At 45.1% G+C, this 17,771-nt stretch overlaps 2 protein-coding genes across 7 annotated transcripts; one reads left to right on the forward strand and one right to left on the reverse strand.

Annotated features, from left to right (window-relative positions):
• Positions 1-551: 551 nt before the first annotated feature.
• Positions 552-9,423, reverse strand: LOC136111084 (uncharacterized). Its single transcript, XM_065854962.2, has 10 exons — positions 9,354-9,423; positions 7,856-8,588; positions 7,538-7,610; positions 6,628-6,781; positions 5,590-5,735; positions 4,258-4,434; positions 3,804-3,917; positions 2,941-3,027; positions 1,670-1,817; positions 552-1,411 (listed from the first exon to the last, which is right to left on the reverse strand). The coding sequence occupies exons 1-10, from the start codon at positions 9,421-9,423 to the stop codon at positions 1,380-1,382; spliced, it is 1,734 nt and encodes a 577-aa protein (XP_065711034.2). The 3' UTR covers positions 552-1,379.
• On the forward strand, positions 7,787-17,098 carry SLC35E2B (solute carrier family 35 member E2B). 6 transcript variants are annotated; one of them, XM_065854958.2, is made up of 9 exons: positions 7,787-7,915; positions 10,993-11,523; positions 12,000-12,135; positions 12,852-12,979; positions 13,100-13,220; positions 13,562-13,615; positions 14,106-14,178; positions 14,535-14,680; positions 14,820-17,098. In XM_065854958.2, the coding sequence occupies exons 2-9, from the start codon at positions 11,199-11,201 to the stop codon at positions 15,064-15,066; spliced, it is 1,230 nt and encodes a 409-aa protein (XP_065711030.1). In that variant the 5' UTR covers positions 7,787-7,915; positions 10,993-11,198; the 3' UTR covers positions 15,067-17,098. The 6 variants fall into 6 exon arrangements, with proteins under 6 accessions (XP_065711030.1, XP_065711032.1, XP_065711029.1 ...); XM_065854960.2 differs by having other exon boundaries at positions 7,806-7,909; XM_065854957.2 differs by lacking the exon at positions 7,787-7,915 and adding an exon at positions 8,207-8,338.
• Positions 17,099-17,771: the final 673 nt, after the last annotated feature.

The following is a 17,771-nucleotide window of genomic DNA, read 5'->3' on the forward strand; positions in this document are numbered from 1 at the left end:
CACTTGGTGCAATGGAGTCGGAGGCAGCAGCTGCTGCTCTGGCGCTTTCTCTTGGTGGTGTCAGCTGTGTGCAGGCTGCCCACACCTTTAACCTCTTCCTGCCTCCACTGGCCTCTCTATAAAATAGATTTGTTTCACATTTAGAAGACCAGGATGAGAAAAATTTAACAATATAGAAGTTTGGAGATCATCCTTGTAAATTTCCATAGTGAGCTGCAATAAGCTATTTTAACTACTTTTTGCAGTGTATGAGAACTTGCAAGGTAAAGAGGTACCTAGAGAGGAATGTGACAGCGACGTTCACAGCACACGCGGATCGTAGTTCCATGCTGTTGGTATGAGAAATAATTATCTGAGGTTTAGATTGGATGTTAGGAAAAACCTCCCACAAAGGGCTGTGGGGCACTGGAAGAGGCTGCCCAGGGCAGTGCTGGAGTCGCCATCCTGGAGGGTTGGACAGACGGACATGAGGTTCTCAGGGACAGGGGTAGTGCTGGACTTGCTTAACAGTTGGACTTGATGATCTTCAAGGTCTTTTCCAAACAAACTGATTCTATGTGCAAACTGTGGTTATACTTTATTAAAAAATAGCCAGTAGCTAAAGGTTCCAATCAATAAAATACCAAACTTCTAAATTACAACAGTAAGGGCTTATTGTAACAGTTACCCTTGTGTATGAGATGGCACGTAGGTTAGAAACACTGGAGGAATGCAGGAGATGACATTGCCAAGTGCTCATGGGTAGCTGGGCTTGAAAAAACAACCAACAATAAAATAATTGAAATATTCTGAAGTCGGAGGAGGAACAAGAGCCCTGCTCGTTGTGCTGGGGTTGAGCCTCCCACGGCCGTAGCATCGGGGAGTACGGCTGTCACCAGAACAACGTCAGGGCTTGAGCTCGGCCCAGCAACACAGCTGAGCTGAGACGTGGTGGCAGGGCAATCCAGTCCTGGACTCAGTAATACAAGACGGGTGTGCAAAATTGCTTTCATTATGTTTGTGTATATCCAGAAAAACAGCATTTATATGAACAACGTTCTCTACTCGCATGCATGTTGTGAACCTCCTGCAGTTACAGAGCAGTGTCAGTAAAACAAGGACTGAAAGATGCATTGTCCCGTCAGCAAAACTCGCAGAATTGAGAGGATTACTGTTAATTTCCCGAGCGTGCTTTGCCTTTTAGACCATTACCAGCTGCGCTGCTGCAGTTCCCTAGCACAACATGAACCAAGAAATGCATACACGTATTTCTGAGCGGCTTCCCCTGCTTCTGTGACACCGACCCGTTAACTCACATCCTGGAAGCCAGTACTTGATCAGAGCTTCCCCAGCGACCATTGCACTCTGTAAGAGCTGCAGATAGAGCACAAGCGAGATGCTCAGGAGTCAATCCTTCCATAGGAAGAAAACACTGTGGGAAGAAAGAAAGATCAGTCAATGCTTGGAATGTCCTTCATGGAAAAGGAGGTTTGGGTAGCTGAAAATTAGTGGCTTTCTAGGTCCTTTCATTCTGTCTCTCTTAGTTATTATGAAGCGGTTACACAGCATGATGAAGAAGAAGAATGACGTGTACAGGAGATAGTTTCTCACACTATTTTCCTGGGTACTTAATTGTGACTGTGATACAATAGGCTACAACCCTCGTAGTTCAGTTAATCTAAGTACTTACTTCTTTCTCTCAGCCCCTGTCCAAAGCTGCGGTAGACGTGGATCAGCGCCCAAAACAAAACAGATTTTATTGCAACAGAAATGCAAGAGCCAGTGATGAAAGCAGCTTCCAGAGTGTAAGAATTCCCTTTGCCCCACTCCCTTATCACCTGCAGGGAAACGGAGACATAGGACAATGAACACCGAGTGCCACAACAACCCGAAGCCATACAATGCAATCAGCTGCTACATTTCTGAAAGCAGTCAGGAGATAGTAAGTGGGGGAAAGAAACCTGGCAACTTTTCAGCTGCCTTACTGTCCTGATTACGTGACTCTGGCTGCACGCTGACTCGAGCCAAATGCGTTGTACCTTTTGGGTTTTGCCATGCAAAAATATGAGGAAACCGAGCTATTTTCAAGTTATTTTACTCTTGTATCAGAAGCCACCACCTGCACTTTTCTTCCTAACGGTGATACCAAGAACATTTAAGCCACTCAAGCCAGTGTGTGGTCCTTCTGCATTTACCAGATCAAACAGGGCTGTGAATAACTGGAAGAGCCTGATTTGGCTGCATACTTTAAATAATAAAGCCCCAAGGACATGGATGACTGCAGCCACTTGACTTTTATCAGTAGCTGGAGACTACGTGAAGTATGAGAAACATGGGCTGCTATCAGCGTTCGAGCCCTTCCCATGATGAACCATCTGCTTTGCATTCTTCTTCCTGACCTCCTTTCACACACGTGTTGTGGGAGGTGTTGGGGTGCCCCGGTGATAAGTACTTTATCACCATTATAATGCCAAAAAAATGCCCAACGCTGGAGTTTGCTGGGCTTGCACTGCCTCTTGTTTTGGCTACATCAGGATCAACGGCTGGGGCTGCTGCCTAAGAAATTCTTTGAAATATCATGACTTGAGGCCCTGCAGATGGTCAAATGCTTTGGCACCACTTGAGACTCCTTGCGAAGGAGGGGAGGCGTTTGTGAGGAGCTCTGTGTCTTGTACAGGAAGATCTTGTTGCATCTTTCCCTAATCATTCTGGACACTGCCAGTTGCAGAGGCTGCCAGGGCCTCTCCCTCTAACTAATCAGTGAAGAGCGATTTGACATGGTTGGTGTCTGAAAATTTGATCCCGAAGAGGCAGGACGTACCTGCTGCCCTCACTGATTCTGACAGGAGCTGCAATGATGTGGTACGCTCAGGAATGGGGCACCACATTTTGGATCCAGTAATGAGGAGGAGTCCCACAGCCTTGCTCCCCATTACCGAGGAAGTAAGTTGGATGAATTACCGTGTAAAGCAGGTAGATGAGATAAGCGACTTCAGGTACATTCAGACTCAGAAAAATCCACACTAGAGGCTTCAGTTCTTTTAAAATCTGTAAAATAAGATGATACAGCTTTATAACTTGCTGCTATACTGTAAAGGCTCTATATAGCTGGTTTTTCAATAGCGTTTCAAGTGTGCATCTAGGCTGATGTGCTTTTGGATGCGTTCAGATTGTTTTCTAACAAATCAATGTTTCCATAGCTAACAGACTGAAAGCGCTCTGTGACTTTTTTCCCCACCTTTGTTTCTATGACACAGAAGTCACTGAGAACAAAAACATGGGAGAACCAAGAGGATTTAACTGTCAGAAAAACTTAATTTCACAATGGACCTTGGGACTTGGGAAAGAAGAAACAGTGGACAGCGGGTAGGAACTTTGAGCAGCCCTGAGCTGGAAGGGCAGGTCTGGGCAAACAGAAAGAGCTGAGTCACTGGCAATGAAAACAGTGACTGTGCCAATGCTGGGATGAGATTTGATGCATCTAATCAACCGCAGGTTCCTCACAAAGCAATCCAGACCCTTCTGCAATGGTCGATACATGAGCCTCTACAAAAGCATTAAGGGAATTGTCTCTCCCCTAAGGGAGTTTGTCTGTCCTCTGCCACCTCCACTGTTGTATCTGTTTTCTGTGGTACAGCATAGTGCTCCTCTTAGGATAAGACCAAAAGGGAAACAAGAGGTAGGGGATAGAATTAGTAATTAATGAGAAAAAAGGGAGAAAATAAATCACGGAGACAGGAACAATAAATCCACTAACGTTTCCCTACTGCTGCATCATCCGCAGGAAGCAAATGGTGAAAAACGTGTCTGAGCGTCACGCTTACCGCGATGATGCTGATGGTCACCTTCAGGCAGGCCCAAACAACCCCCGTTGCTGAGATGATGTTATGGAGAAGGGTGATCTCGTGCAGGCTGATCAGCAGAACGCACAGGCAGAGCTGAAACAGGCAAGGATTGGGTAAAATTGTTAGTTTGAGACTATACAGCACATCAAAAAATATAAACTCCCAGCAACAGTAAGTTGGGCATGGGTCTAAAGGCTACAATTATTCCTCAAAAACTGGCAGACTGTATGAAACAAGACACAAGGACAGACGTACTTCCCTGTATGGGATATCAGCAATAACGGAGAGCAGGGAAGGCAGCAAGATGCGTTCCACATCAAGCACAAGCTAATACAACGGTAAAGTGAGAAGGAAGGGCGGTGCGCAGAACTGCAGCCTTCCTAAAACACATCTTGGGTTCACTTCACTTCCTCGGGGGGACAGAGGTCTGTACCTGTGCCTGAAGATCAAAGGTCAGCATGGAAAAGCAGAGGTTGACCATGAAGTACTGGGACTGCAGGCTCTCCAGCGCACCCCCCACACGAAAGGCCATCATGCTTTGACTCTGAATGAGGACGATGGCGCAGATCACGTCGAAGGAGCCGACCAAGAGGATCAGGATGAAGCGGGCCTGGTGGGAAACAAGGGAGGATGTGACTGGCTGTGTCAAAACAGGGACAGTTTTTAACCTTCCATCTAACTGGAAATAAAAGGATAAGGGAGTAAGGAGAACCAGGCTGCCTAATAAAAGCGTTTTAAATGAACCTTCGCATTCCCAGTAATATCGTGATGACTTTTAGCACAGTTTTGTTTGAGGCTTTATCATGCAGTTTAAAACCCAGCTTTCTTTGGCACGGACTGGCTCTAACCTTCCGTATGGCATAAACCAACTGCTAAGGATCTTTCCATTGATCTCAGTGGGGACAGGGGGTTATTCTAATTGCTGTACTTAAATTTCAGAAAACCAGGCTCTACTTGGAGGTTCTTGTTTAATATATAAACTGATGACGGGGATGCAGACCTTAAAATGGTTGGCATCTCTTACCTGTTCCTTATTGACCCGAACAACCCTGTTTTCTCTAAATAAGTATGTTCAACTCAATGTAAAATTGATACGTAAACTGAATAGGCAAATCGTGCTTTGCTGCTTATTCCTAGCTTGGCTGCCATCTCTTCTATTGAAGAACAGCTTTTGGATGACTTCACAGCAGGGAACCTCCTTCTCACATTTGTGATAAGCGTGTGACCATGAAAAGGGACTTTTGAGCAGCACGACAGGCGGAAGTTTAACTTCCAATCTTAGTAACACTCAGAATACCATCCTTGTTTTACGTTTTATTGTTATGAAATGCAAACAAGAGGCTCTGGAATCCCCTGGCACTTTGTATCCTTTTGTTTCCTTGCCGCTCTCTTAAAAAAGTGTGGCTAACGGCTGTGTCCTAGCACATAGACTTGAGATTCCCGTTCTGTTTGCAGGTTCAGATTTACGTGGCTTTACGGCAGTCATTGTACAGACAGGAATCCGAAGCCAAGCAGGTGAAGTGAAGGATGCCTTCTGTGGAAATTCTGTGGAACGAATTTCTGTCACTTTCAGATGCTGCCATAGAGAAACCCACAGAATAGCTCAGAGAAACAGATTTGCAATTGTGGAGGTACATTTTCTTATTCAGTAGGAATAATTCAGCCTGATTTTTCTCTGTCCCTTATCGCAGATGTCTTGCCTTTCTATGATTTTTCAAACCCAAGCTGTGGAGAAAAGCAAAGTTCATTAAACCAGGAGACTAACCAGGAGTTTTGGCTTTTGCTCAGCGGAGAGAACCGTGAAGTTGACGATGGAGCGAAACATCACGAGCAGGATGGAAAGGACAAAGACGATGAGCTCCTGGCGATTCTCCTGCAGGATTCCTCTGGTCACGTAGTACACGCAGAACACTGGGAGGGAGAAGGGAAGGTGAGTTAGCAGCTGAACTCCAATTGCACATGGTGCGGTTTTTCAATACGCTTGACCCAGACGGCAAAATGGAAGAATCAAGACCATGTGGTTCAGGCTTCTTAGTCAAGAACTTTATCACCACAGTTAGATAACACCATTGAACTCCAAGATCTGTTTTGACAAAGGTTAAATAAGGAAAAGACTTTTATGAAACCAGGAATCGGTGCTTTGTTCTTACATAGGATGCTCCTGCAAACACTAGTTAATTTTTACCATAGATAAAGCAATAATAGATTTCTTTTTCCAGAGAGCTGCTTCCTGGATTGCACACCAATAACCTGGTTTTGATAGCTGAGATGTGGGGACAAAGTGTCACACAAGTTTTCAAAGTAACATAATAACTTCAGTCTCTAAACAAACCCCGCGAATGAACTTCCTTTTTCCCTATTATTAGCAGCCAAATGACAAAGTGAAGCATGCAAATTTTTTGCACGCTTATGACCTGGGCAAGACCTGGAAGATTTAAGACAGTATTTCCTTGTTTTGCAAATTCAGCTGCTAAATCAGAAGTGGTCTGTAAAAATGATTAGAAAACAAGCTTTTTCTGAGCGTTAAGATTTTTGCAGAGATAGTGTATGCACATTTCTGAAGCAATTCACGCTGTTCACTGATCAATGTGTTCTGGATGACACCACATCTCTTACTGATCCTTTCTCTAAAATACTACGGGAAAAGCAACAACGGCAATAACATCTAGCTCGTTAGTGCTAAACTAGAAGAAGATTCTATGTGTAATATATCGGGTGAAATGGAGTAAATAAGAAACTTCAGTTGCTGCTTAATTACTACTTTAGGAAAAAAAATGTAAAATACAGATGACAAGTTCCTCACCAACTCCAATTAACTGAATAAGAGAAATGGTGAAATCTTCCTCAGTCTGTCGAACGAGCGTCTCTATGGTGAGCCCTATGACGCTCAGCAGCGACAGAATAGTGACGCAGAAGTAGATCCTCACGGGAAACGACAGCTCTGAACACGGCTTTATCTGTAAAGGAAGGAAAGTTTTAAACACGTAATGCAGCACAAACTAGTCACTGTTCCTAAGAAATGCAATAGGCAGAGTGACACAGGGTTTGCCTTGGAAGAGAAACTCCCTACAACTTCCCTGAAACTCCAAAACTGCAGAGGAATGGAGAACTCAAACTCTATTTCATGATTAATCTCAGCCTAGATTGTTCTGGTTTATACCTACAGGCTGCTTTCTGCTTTTCTCAGTGCCCCACAAGGGCCAGAGGGTTATTAATTTCATCTGCTGAAATTACGATTGCTGTTGGGACAGGTGATACGGGCACTGGCAACGTTCAGCAGGTAACATTGTCCTGGGACCCCATCTCAAGATTTATAATATTAGAAAATTATAAAGAAAGGTTCATGCTTCTGAGCAACGTGCAATGGATTTGAGTGGGTTTTTTTCTTAAGTTTTTTTCCCGTTCATCCCAGGCAGCCCAAATCGTGGAGATAAAGGGAAAAGCCACAAAACTCCTGTAATGTTGGCAGAAAGGGGAAAAAACCAAGGTTCCTGAAGAGGCAGATGGAGGCAGAGTCACCTGGAGGTTGGGCCGAGCCACGGCACCCTTTACCACAGCTTTTGTTGTTAATTACAGGGACTGGTAACGTTCCTCGCCAGTTCTGCGTATGACAGATAGCGGATTGCATCTTTGAAACCACGCTTTTATTTAAGGAAAACCCACAGGGCTCCCGGGCCGGGGGCGCCACTGGTGTCGATGTGGGGGGTACTCACAGGGCCGCAGGGCGTGGGGATGAGCTGCCGGTGCCGGGGGGTGAGGTTGGGCAGCGGGGGGGCTGCGGCGCCGCTGCAGGGAGAGAAAACGGGAGAAAACGGGAGAGAAAGGGAGAAACCGGGGGAACCGTCACCGTCTGCGCGCCGGGATCGGGCCCAGCGCAGCCCGCCCGGGCGGTACCAACCAGAGGGCGGGTGCGGGGGACCCACCCAAGCCCCGCCCCTCCCCAGTCCACACCCCCCCGAGTAACGAGGCGGGGGAGCGCAGGGAGCCACCCCCGCTCAGCGTTTGGTTCAGCCCGCCTTTCCCGCCGCTACCTGTGGTCCGCGCCCTCCATGGCCGCTCCGCCGTCCCCGCCGGTCACGGTCACGGTAACGGTACCTACATGGCTGCGGCGGGTTCGGGGCAGCGCCCGCACTTCCGGGGCAGAGCGGGACGTCACTTCCCAACCCCGGGCGGGAGGTGCCCCGGGAGGGCGGCGGGGCCGCCGCGGTCCCTCCCGTCGCGCCTGTCTCTGTGAAATGGCCTCCCATTGTCCGCCCGCAGGGGCCGGGAGGCGGGCGGAGCGCGGGCCCTTCCCCGCGGAGGCCCCGCCGAAGGGCCGCCCGGGGGCTGTCGCCTGAGCGGGGCTGGTTCCCGGAGCGGCTCCTGCGCACCCACCCACCCGCAGCCGCTCCGGGGCGGTGCGCGGGCCGGTCCCGCCTCCCCTGCCCCGCTCGGCGGCTCCGCTCCGGGAAGGGGCGGTCGCAGCCCCGAGGGCCGCAGCCCGAGGAGCCGGAGCCCGGTGTGAGCGGAGCCAGGTGCGGGCCGGGCGCGCTGAGCGGAGCTCGGGCTGGTGGTGGACGGGCAGCTGCAGGTGCTGGCGCAGCTGCGGCGGTGCCGGGGTGGGAGAGGTCTGCGGTACCCGCTGCTGCGAACACGGCGCTTCCAAAACGTCCTGGAGCCGGCGAGCCGGGCGGACAGGCCGTGGGGCAGCCCCGCTGCCCTGAGCTCCCCGTGGGGAGGAGGCAGCTCTGGATCCGCATCCCGCGTTCGGATGCTCGGTCAGGTCTGCAGCCGCATCCCTTGTTCAGATGCTTGCTCAGGTCTGCAGCCGCATCCTATGTTTGGATGCTCGGTCAGGTCTGGATCCGCATCCCGCGTTCGGGTGCTCGGTCAGGTCTGGATCCACATCCCGCATTCGGATGCTTGCTGAGCTCCGAGGTGCTGCAGGCCCTGCAAAAACACGTGCTAGATTTGCTTGGTAGCTGAGTCTGAATGAGACGAGGGAAGATTTAAGGTCTGGGTGACTAGAAAATGCAGCTGAATGCAAGAAAGTGCTAAGCTATTTCAGTCTGAGCATCTCTGTATGGGAGGTGTCAATTTTGCGATTGTACTTGTGTCTGTGTTTATAAACATCTTGGGTGCCCTTGTGATCATTCAGGGAAACAGTGTTTATATTTGCAGCTGGCTTGGGAGGCTGAATTCTGTGGTTAATTGTGTTGGCAGCAATGTTTAGATGACCTGTGTTGTGTAATGTTGTAGTAGATGAAGAGATCACACACACAAGCCTGTTTTTTCACTATTGGATTAGCCTTAGCTTCTCTTGTAACTTTTTTGAGCTTCTTTTTTCTGTGAGCTGTAAAGCTGATCTTGCCGAGTTCTCTGTGGGTATTGTCAAAAGCACGTAGCTGGTTTTATATACAGGTGCTAAGAAGCGGTCAGAAAAACTGCAGCAATGGCTTTTTGTCTTCGCTGTTATATGGCGCTCATTCCAAAGTCCAGAGCGCTTCATTTTAAACAAATGAATGCAATAAGAAACTGCTGGTGTCATACGTGGAGGGACGGCTGTCGGAATCTGCTGTAGCTGTGTAAGAAATACTTGGAGCTTCTGACCAAAAGCCATCGGGGTATCCTCCCTTTTATCCTTTTGACTTCAGTGAGGAATGTTGTAGTTTCTTTGGAGAATGTTTCTTGTGAAACAACTAATGCAAAAATGCAGGGTGTGTGTTCTTGTTAACTTAGGTTGCTTCTGCATTTTGTTTTTCGCAAAACTCGGTGTTTCTTTTTTTTCTGAGACCTATATGTAGAAAATAATCCACATAGACAAACTGCTTTTGAGGTTAAACTGTACGAGTGTGAATTAAGTGTAGATGATGTCTATGGATTAAAAGTAGGTGATGTGTGCTGGTCCTGGTGTGGATCAAGAGTCACCTCTTCCCTGCAGCCTTAAAATTTCAGGGGGGAGCAGTTTCCTGGGTTTGATCTATTGCACATCCACAAAAACCTGTGTCGTAGTTGGAGCGAAGGGGGTTACAAGTAGTTAAAAGTTGGAGAAGATACAAGGAAGGGTGTAAAAGGTGCCACGTGCTGTTTGTTCTTTTGAGCTGGGAGACTGAACATCTGTGTGTGATCCAAAAGAAACAGTCGAGCAACCGCTGCCACGTTTTCATCTGTTGGTAAACAGTGCGGGTGGGGCTGGAGCAGGGAGACACGATGGGTTCCAGATGGAGAACTTGTCCAGCCCAGCTCAGGCTTCCCAGTTGATGTGGGACAGCAGGTCAGTAACTTAGGGAGTAGTTTTGTTCTGATTTGCCGTTCTGCTTCCTGCCGTGTGTGGAATCTGTGCTATCGAATACGGTGTCATGGTGCTCCTGAGCGTGGGAGCTTCGTTATGCTTAGCTGCTTTTGTTTTTAATTGGGTACTATAAACAGAAAAAGTAGTAACAAAGTTATGATAAAGAACCATTTTGAATGTAGAGGAGTATTTGTGTTAAGACTTGCAAAAGGAGGAGGAGTCAGGAATCTATTCTTCTTAACAGATTCTTGTCCATCCAGCAAATGGGATTCTGGATAAAGATGTGATTTCCCCTGGTGTTTGTTCATTGAGGAGCAGAAGAGGTCCCGTCCGTCATGTCATTCTCATCTGATTAATCATTTTCTTTTGCTCATAAAACACAGATTACAGAACAGAAAGCAATAAATCCAATAGTGTGTTTTAATCTCGCAGATAAACCGCGATTACAGTCCCTGATTACAGATTGCTCAGTTGGACTCCAGCTGATAACAGGTCAATTAGTACTAAGGGTAGATTTTCTGTGTTGTGAAGGTTTTTCTGTTGAGTGGTTATAAGACTTTAGACTGAGATCAAAGAAAACGTACAATCTTGAAGGGGCGTTAATTAGACTTGAAAAGGCTGTGTTGACACGCTTTAGAGGAGAAAACCTTAAAACCACGTCAAGTCTTGTGTGTGTGTGTGCTATTTGAGAATTAAGAGTCTCCCTTATCTAAATTCTTAGTCCTTAATCTTGGTATCGTGATAATTAGTGCAAAATCCAGTCCGAAGGACAAGGTACAGAGGTCTCTTTATTGTCATAAACTGCAAGTGAAAGGTGGTGTCTTTGCTGCATGTGGGATTTAAAATGTCGTGAAGTTCAAAACTACATGCTTTTTTCCTTCTTTTTTTCATTCTTAGGGAGAAAAAAGATGGAATAGAAGACGTGAAGAAGCATGAGAAGTTTCTTTTTATACAAGATGTTATTTGGAGGACCAAGGAGACTTTTTCGGGCCATGGGAGATGAAAGACCAATCACATGATGGTTTTGTTTCTTTGAAGTGCTGTTCTGTGCTAAGTCAATGCTGGTTTGTATTAAGGACCAATCTTAATTTCCGAATGTCAGCATGTCGACCGTGACAAGCGCTCAGGCACCGGAGGAGCCCGATCCTCCCACCCTGGAAGAGAAGCCGAAGGAAAAATCACTATTTCATTTCAGTTCACTCTTTGCTAACAGGAGCGAAAAATTTGTGATTGCAAGGAGTGACAGTGTGCCGGAGGAGAACGTTCTGAAGATCACCATCACGGAGACGACGGTCATCGAGTCGGACCTGGGCATCTGGAATTCACATGCTCTCATCTACCTCACTTTGTGGTTTTTCTTCAGCTTTTGCACTCTTTTTCTTAACAAATACATTCTTTCTTTACTGGAGGGAGAGCCCAGCATGCTCGGTAGCCCCACCTTTCTTTTACACTTTAATTCCAGTGAGATACTTGACAATGCCAGATCCTCCTGTATAAAGCTGAGGGACAAAGTGGTTCAGCTGAAGTGAAAAAGACCTAGGTTAGGAGATATGGGGTGGATTTGGGGCTGGGAACTCCAGAGTTGTGATCTTGGCCTGTAAAGGGGCTTCTGACACTGTCCTTTGCTCCACTCACTAAAATGTGGTGTTGGTGTGAAACTTGGTTCACAGGGGAGACGTAAAACAGTGTTTGAGAACTAAGAGCCGGAAGGAAAAAGGGTTTTATGTTAGTTTTCCGTGTTGGAGGGTATTGTGCGTTTTGGGCTTTTCTGAGAGTTTATAAAATAAGCAGTAATTGCCGTGTTTCTGCTAAAAGTACTGCACATAACTTGAAGAAATTCTCTTATGTTGCTTGATTTCTGTTCCCATCATCTTCTGATTTTTTCCCCTCTCATCTTTCCTCAGGTGCTGTTCAAATGCTTTCAACCACCTTCATCGGCTGTATAAAAATGTTCGTTCCGTGCTGCTTGTATCAACACAAAACACGCATCTCGTATCCACCCAACTTCATCATGATAATGCTGTTTGTTGGATTGATGAGGTAAGTGGTTAAATATTTCCTAGAGATCGATCTGGTTGCTTCGTCGTGCTGTTCTGAACAGAATCTGGATTTTCACGGCTCTTTTCCTCTCCAGTCTGGATTGGAAAGTGTTTGGAGTGTTCACCTGCCACGCTTCTCTTTCCATTCACTTTCTTCCTGTCCTCTTTTGAGGATGATGTTCAGTGTACCGGTATTTATTGTGCCGTTGCTGTGTTCCCTCCCCTTTTCCAGCAGTTTGCCTCCAAAGTCATACAGGCTATTAATATTTATCTTTTAAAGTAAATGTTTGCTGTGTGCTGCGATAGTATCAGTTTGTGGTCGAGCAGACAATAAGAATACATGGTTTGGTTTCCTCTACACTGATAAAAGATAACAGGATTTAAATAAATCCAGAGGAGCTTTATCATAATAACTGTGCTGCCCTATTGTTTAATTTGGTGGTTTAATGTATGGTAAATATGTACTGTACCTAATTTAGGCTAAAGATAAAATTTCCTTGTTCAATTAGCGTTTATCAGCAGAGCTGTATAAACTCTTTTAACCGAGCCTGTTGGAAACCGCTGAGGAGCAGCCGTGTGCACTGATCAGTTACTGCAGCTCCAATTCATAAACCCAGAGAAACTCTAATGCAATTCTTCTTTATGGCAGATGTCTAAGAGTAGCGCTTACAACATTATTTTATTTTCTGCTTAATTTCATGTGCTGTTCTGTTACAGATTTGCGACAGTAGTCTTGGGTCTTGTCAGCCTGAAAAATGTGGCAGTTTCATTTGCAGAAACCGTTAAAAGCTCCGCACCTATTTTCACTGTTATCATGTCTCGGATGATCTTAGGGGAATATACGGGTAAGTCCTTCACTGCTGCCCTGGGATTGCTTTCTGTTTTGGCTATAGAACTGTCACTTGGCCATGGGTGAGGAAGTGCAGTAATTAAACTCAGATGTAAATTTTTCTCTTCAATTGCAGGATTGTTGGTTAATCTCTCCCTCATCCCCGTTATGGGGGGACTGGCTCTGTGTACAGCTACTGAAATCAGCTTCAACATTCTAGGGTTCTCGGCAGCTTTATCTACTAACATCATGGACTGGTAAGGCATAGTGATAGCTTTATGTGTAGAATAAAGCGATTTTGTTTATTGGTAGATTGAAGAAAAGTGTTGCCCATAGTTGGTTTTGTATGTTGTATTTAAATGTTGGTATTTAACATTTATTTTGGACAGACGATATAGTTTCCTTATATATCTGCCAGCATTCATGAGGTTAAAAAATAGTACAACTCCATTAATCTAAAGGAGTTAGACCCAGCTCCTTTCTGTAGTGGTGTAAAGTGTAAGCAAACACATCTAAGGCAAACAGCTGGCTATCTCATGGATTGATTGATTTGTCATAACTAAAATACATTTAAATTGTGTTGTGTTTTTTTTCCTAGTTTGCAAAATGTCTTTTCCAAAAAACTACTCAGTGGAGATAAATACAGATTTTCGTAAGTATTAAAAATAGGGGTATCATCTAGTTTTGATAATATTGCACCATTTTATCAGGGAAAGAAAACGCCTCTGTGGTGGGTCAGTCTCACAACGCGCTCAGACTCTCAGTGTGCCCCAAACGAGCCTTTTCACAGAATAAGTCCATATTCTGCAATCATAAAACCTCCCTTGGCGTTACTAGACATGCAGAAACAAACTGCAGAACTTGCTTGACTTTTAACTATGGAACACGAGCCAGGAGTAAAATCTTGTGGTAAAATATACCTGTGGCTCTATGTATGTGTTTTACCACAGGATAAAGTGCAAGTTTGGGTCTTGAAAACAAGTGCCTGTTATCCTCAGCGCCCCCAGCCAGCACACAACGCAGAGCCACCTGCACCAGAGGTTGCTGAATTTGCCGTAAATACAATAACGGTGCAGCTTTCTTCAGCTCGAAGAATGAGGAAGCTCTGAATCATTTTAATCAGTGTTTTTTCTCCTTTGTAGAGCCCCAGAGCTTCAGTTCTACACGAGTGCTGCTGCAGTGGTGATGCTGATTCCAGCTTGGATATTTTTCATGGTAATTTGAGTTCACAAACTCTGATTTATGTTTTCTTTATGACTTGCGAGCAGAATGTGCAACTAAGGTTAATCTTAAATCTTACTCTTCATTTTTAAAATCACCCTGAAATGCATTTCATCTTGTGTTTACAAGAGATCGGGGTGGGGGGGTAAAAAAGAGAACATTTTCAAAGAAATAATTCAATATAGACATGAGTTGACAAGTTGAAAGTCCTGTATGTGTTAAGTTATGTTTTGCTGAAGTTAAAATGTAAAACTATATCTGCTTATAGTAATGATAATGAGATGGATGGAATATCGCTTTTAGATTTTGCTATAAACTAAGCTCTTAAAGTTCCTTTTTTTGTTGTTTAGGATGTGCCCGTGATTGGGAAAAGTGGGAGGAGCTTCAGCTACAACCAAGATGTTGTTGTACTTCTCTTAATAGATGGAGTCTTGTTCCACCTACAGAGTGTTACGGCCTATGCCTTGATGGGAAAAATCTCCCCTGTGACTTTCAGGTAAAACTCTATTTTCACATCAAGAGCACTGTTTTATTTCAGTTTTTTTCTTGCTCAGTATTTCTGCTCCGCTGAAGCATGGTTGTGTGTGGGACATGGGAAGTCTTGCTTTGGCCTGAAGTTTTATATTCCTTTCCAGTGTTGCTAGTACTGTGAAGCACGCACTGTCCATCTGGCTCAGTATTATCGTGTTCGGTAACAAAATCACGAGCCTCTCAGCCATTGGGACCGTTCTGGTGACGATCGGAGTTCTGCTGTACAACAAGGCGAAGCAGCATCAGCAAGAGACTATTCAGAGCCTGGCAGCTGCGGCCCCGCAGTCTGCACAGGGTACAACTGAAGATACCAAGCCACTAATTGCCAAGGATTTGGAACAGTATGATTAATACGGCCGTTTGTTCTTCCAACCCCGTGGAACTCAAAGGAACTCTTCCCGAAAGTGGTTCTTTTGCAACTGTTGATGCTGCTTTGGGTCCTTTGAGCTCAAGGCAGGTCAAGCCTGGGACGCGAAGCAGAGAGGAGACGATGGGAAGAATCCAGTGAGTCTGGGAAAACCAACATAGCAGAGGACCAAGTGTCACACAACGTGGTAAACGTTGGCATTATTGTCTTGTCTTGACTGCAAATAACACACAAGCCTAAACTGGAGAAAGAACTTCAGTGTCTTGTGGGAAAACGATTCCTTTCTCCCTACCCATAGAAATAATGTGAAAAAGCGGCGGCGGCGCTGTGTTGTGTGTGCCCGCAGTGGAATGAAATTGGTATAAAACCCAAATTCCTGGTGGTTCGTTACTCAGCGCTGCCTCCGTCCTCCATCCTGTGTGTGCGTTGTCGAGCTGCAAGAAGGAACCCCCCCTCTCCCAACAAACGACTTATTTTGAATACATCTAGTTGAAGTAAAGTATGGACATGAGTCCATGGCCCAAAGCAGCGCTGAGCAGCTCTTTCTGACTACAAAGCCAGGAATGAAAAGTGATTTTTCTAATAAAATTTAACATTGGAAATATTACGTCCTGGTTGCGTATTGACAAGACTGAAATGCAAGTATACACATGTATACATACACTGTATAAATGGAGTGTTGACTTAAATATTTGCAGTTGCTTAGAGGTAAAAAGCACTGAAAAATGTTGGTGATAAAGGCAGCAGGATCTCTGTATTTCTATAGGAAACCATTTTCATTTCTTGCATTTTATTATATATTTTTGTTATGAGGAAATACATCTTTTTTTGGTAATATTTCTAAGAGTGCAACAAAATACTGCCTTTTAGAAACTCAGGGTTATAATTCTGACCTATGTACAAGGTCTCTCTATCATTTCTGATCTGTAAAGAATCTCGGAGGTACCTGTGACACAGATGGGAGAGAGGTCACTAAAGGGAGGAATATTAACCGTAAACTGAGGCTAATCTTTATTTCTACTGTCTTTAAGAAGTTGTTTTGGTTTTTTTAAAGCCTGTTTTGTGGTAGATCAAAGATTAAAAGTATTAGTAATTAGTGTTGGCAAAAAACCACGTGTAGCTACAAAAACATTCCAACGGACTTATTGGTAACAAATCAACAGTTAAAATGAGCTGAACTTTAATAATTGCCACTATTTGAAAGATTGTAGCATGGCATTAGAAGCATGGATAAAGTGGTCTTTGTGGTGCAGATAATTTGGGATAGAAGTTACCTGTGGAATTCCTGTAAAACTTATGCTCGTGCTCACACTTCCCCTGCGAGGTGTCGCGTTGGCTCTGGTGAACTGTTCCTGCTCAGAGCAAAGGTGTTTGATCTGAGACCGTCTTGGCAACACCTGTTTAAATATCACGTGCGTGTTTTGTCTTGTGCTGACTGCAGGTTTCATTCCTGTATGCGACGGGTTGTCTGGGGCGTATTCACTGAAAATTGGAGCGGGAGGAAAATGTCCATTTTTTCATCATTGTAGATGTGAAGTCTGGGGTTATTTTCTTTGTACCCCTGTCACTTTTACAAAAGCTGTGGACTATGTGGAGCTCTGTGGATTTTCGGTTTTGTTTTGTTTGAGGGTTTTGGTATTTTGGGAGTTACGCTTTTGAAAATCTCGCTGTATTTGGCAGGAAAAAAGTCTGGTTTGCATCATATTTTTCTACTCTTGTTGGAAGACACAAACAGAAGAGGCTTTCTGGTCGCCTCGCTCCGTTCTCATGTAGACCGAGCTTCATTTGAAAAGCTAGCAGGCTCTTTATCTTTCACATTTGTGAACCGAACAGCTGGGAGCGTTTTGGACTTTGTAATTCCTAACACACGTGGAAATGTATCAGTGGCTGGTTCACCCCACCTGTTCGTGGTAGCACAATAATCCCATTTTCCCAGGGGGTTGTTTTCAGTGTTGAGCTGATGTACTTTTCTATGTGGTCATTATTTTTATGAGATTAAACAAACCAACCTCTTCACTGTCCGTTTGTCAGACCTTTTCTTCCTCCTGTGCCGCTGTTTCTCTGCCCTCGCTCCTGTTGGGTAAAAGGGACCATTTTGTTCATGTTGAGGATTCATCGGTGGCTTTGTCTGATTCCTTCTGGAAAGTTCTCACTGAAACGCCTTAAAATGTGGATTTCTCAAGCGTCACAAGACTTGCAAAAGCGTCACCTGCTGCAGTTACTGGCTAAACTGACAGGATTACCCAGCTAAATCCATGGATGGGTGATAAAATCTTTCCTCTCACAAACTGTGGTTGTAACCTCATTTTCCTTTCAGGAATTGCCCTTTTCACAGGGCAGGAATTTACACGGATTCTCCTTCATTGTCTGTTCGTTCTCTTGCTTATTTAAACGATAGTGAGAAAAACAATTAATTCAAATGAATAATAAACTTTACCTATGTTTGTATATGTAATTAAGAATCACACACGTGATAGTTTCTCCTTTTGTGACGCGTTCGCTCGCTGCGGGTTGTTTTAATTTATTGTTGAACACGCAGAGCGAGGCCGTTAATTAGTTAATTACCCTCCCGCGAGCGTAACGTAACATAATTTAACAGAACTTAATTAAAAGATTTTGGTCCGGCCCCGCCCTTCCCGTCATGGCGCCTCTTTCCGCCACTCGGCGCTTGTGACGTCATCACCCTGCT

The sequence above is a fragment of the Patagioenas fasciata genome, chromosome 23 (genome assembly GCF_037038585.1).
Source record: "Patagioenas fasciata isolate bPatFas1 chromosome 23, bPatFas1.hap1, whole genome shotgun sequence".
Lineage (NCBI taxonomy): Eukaryota > Metazoa > Chordata > Aves > Columbiformes > Columbidae > Patagioenas > Patagioenas fasciata.

Coding starts and splice junctions, on each gene's coding strand:
- LOC136111084 (XM_065854962.2), bottom strand. CDS start 9,423: ATGGCTTTTGGTCAGAAGCTCCAAGTATTTCTTACACAGCTACAGCAG. Junction 5,736..6,627: donor TATTCAGTTAATTGGAGTTG/GTGAGGAACTTG, acceptor TCTCCCTCCCAG/TGTTCTGCGTGTACTACGTG. Junction 1,818..2,940: donor TCATCTACCTGCTTTACACG/GTAATTCATCCA, acceptor GTTTCCCTGCAG/GTGATAAGGGAGTGGGGCAA.
- SLC35E2B (XM_065854958.2), top strand. CDS start 11,199: ATGTCGACCGTGACAAGCGCTCAGGCACCGGAGGAGCCCGATCCTCCC. Junction 12,980..13,099: donor GATCTTAGGGGAATATACGG/GTAAGTCCTTCA, acceptor CTTCAATTGCAG/GATTGTTGGTTAATCTCTCC. Junction 14,681..14,819: donor ATCTCCCCTGTGACTTTCAG/GTAAAACTCTAT, acceptor ATTCCTTTCCAG/TGTTGCTAGTACTGTGAAGC.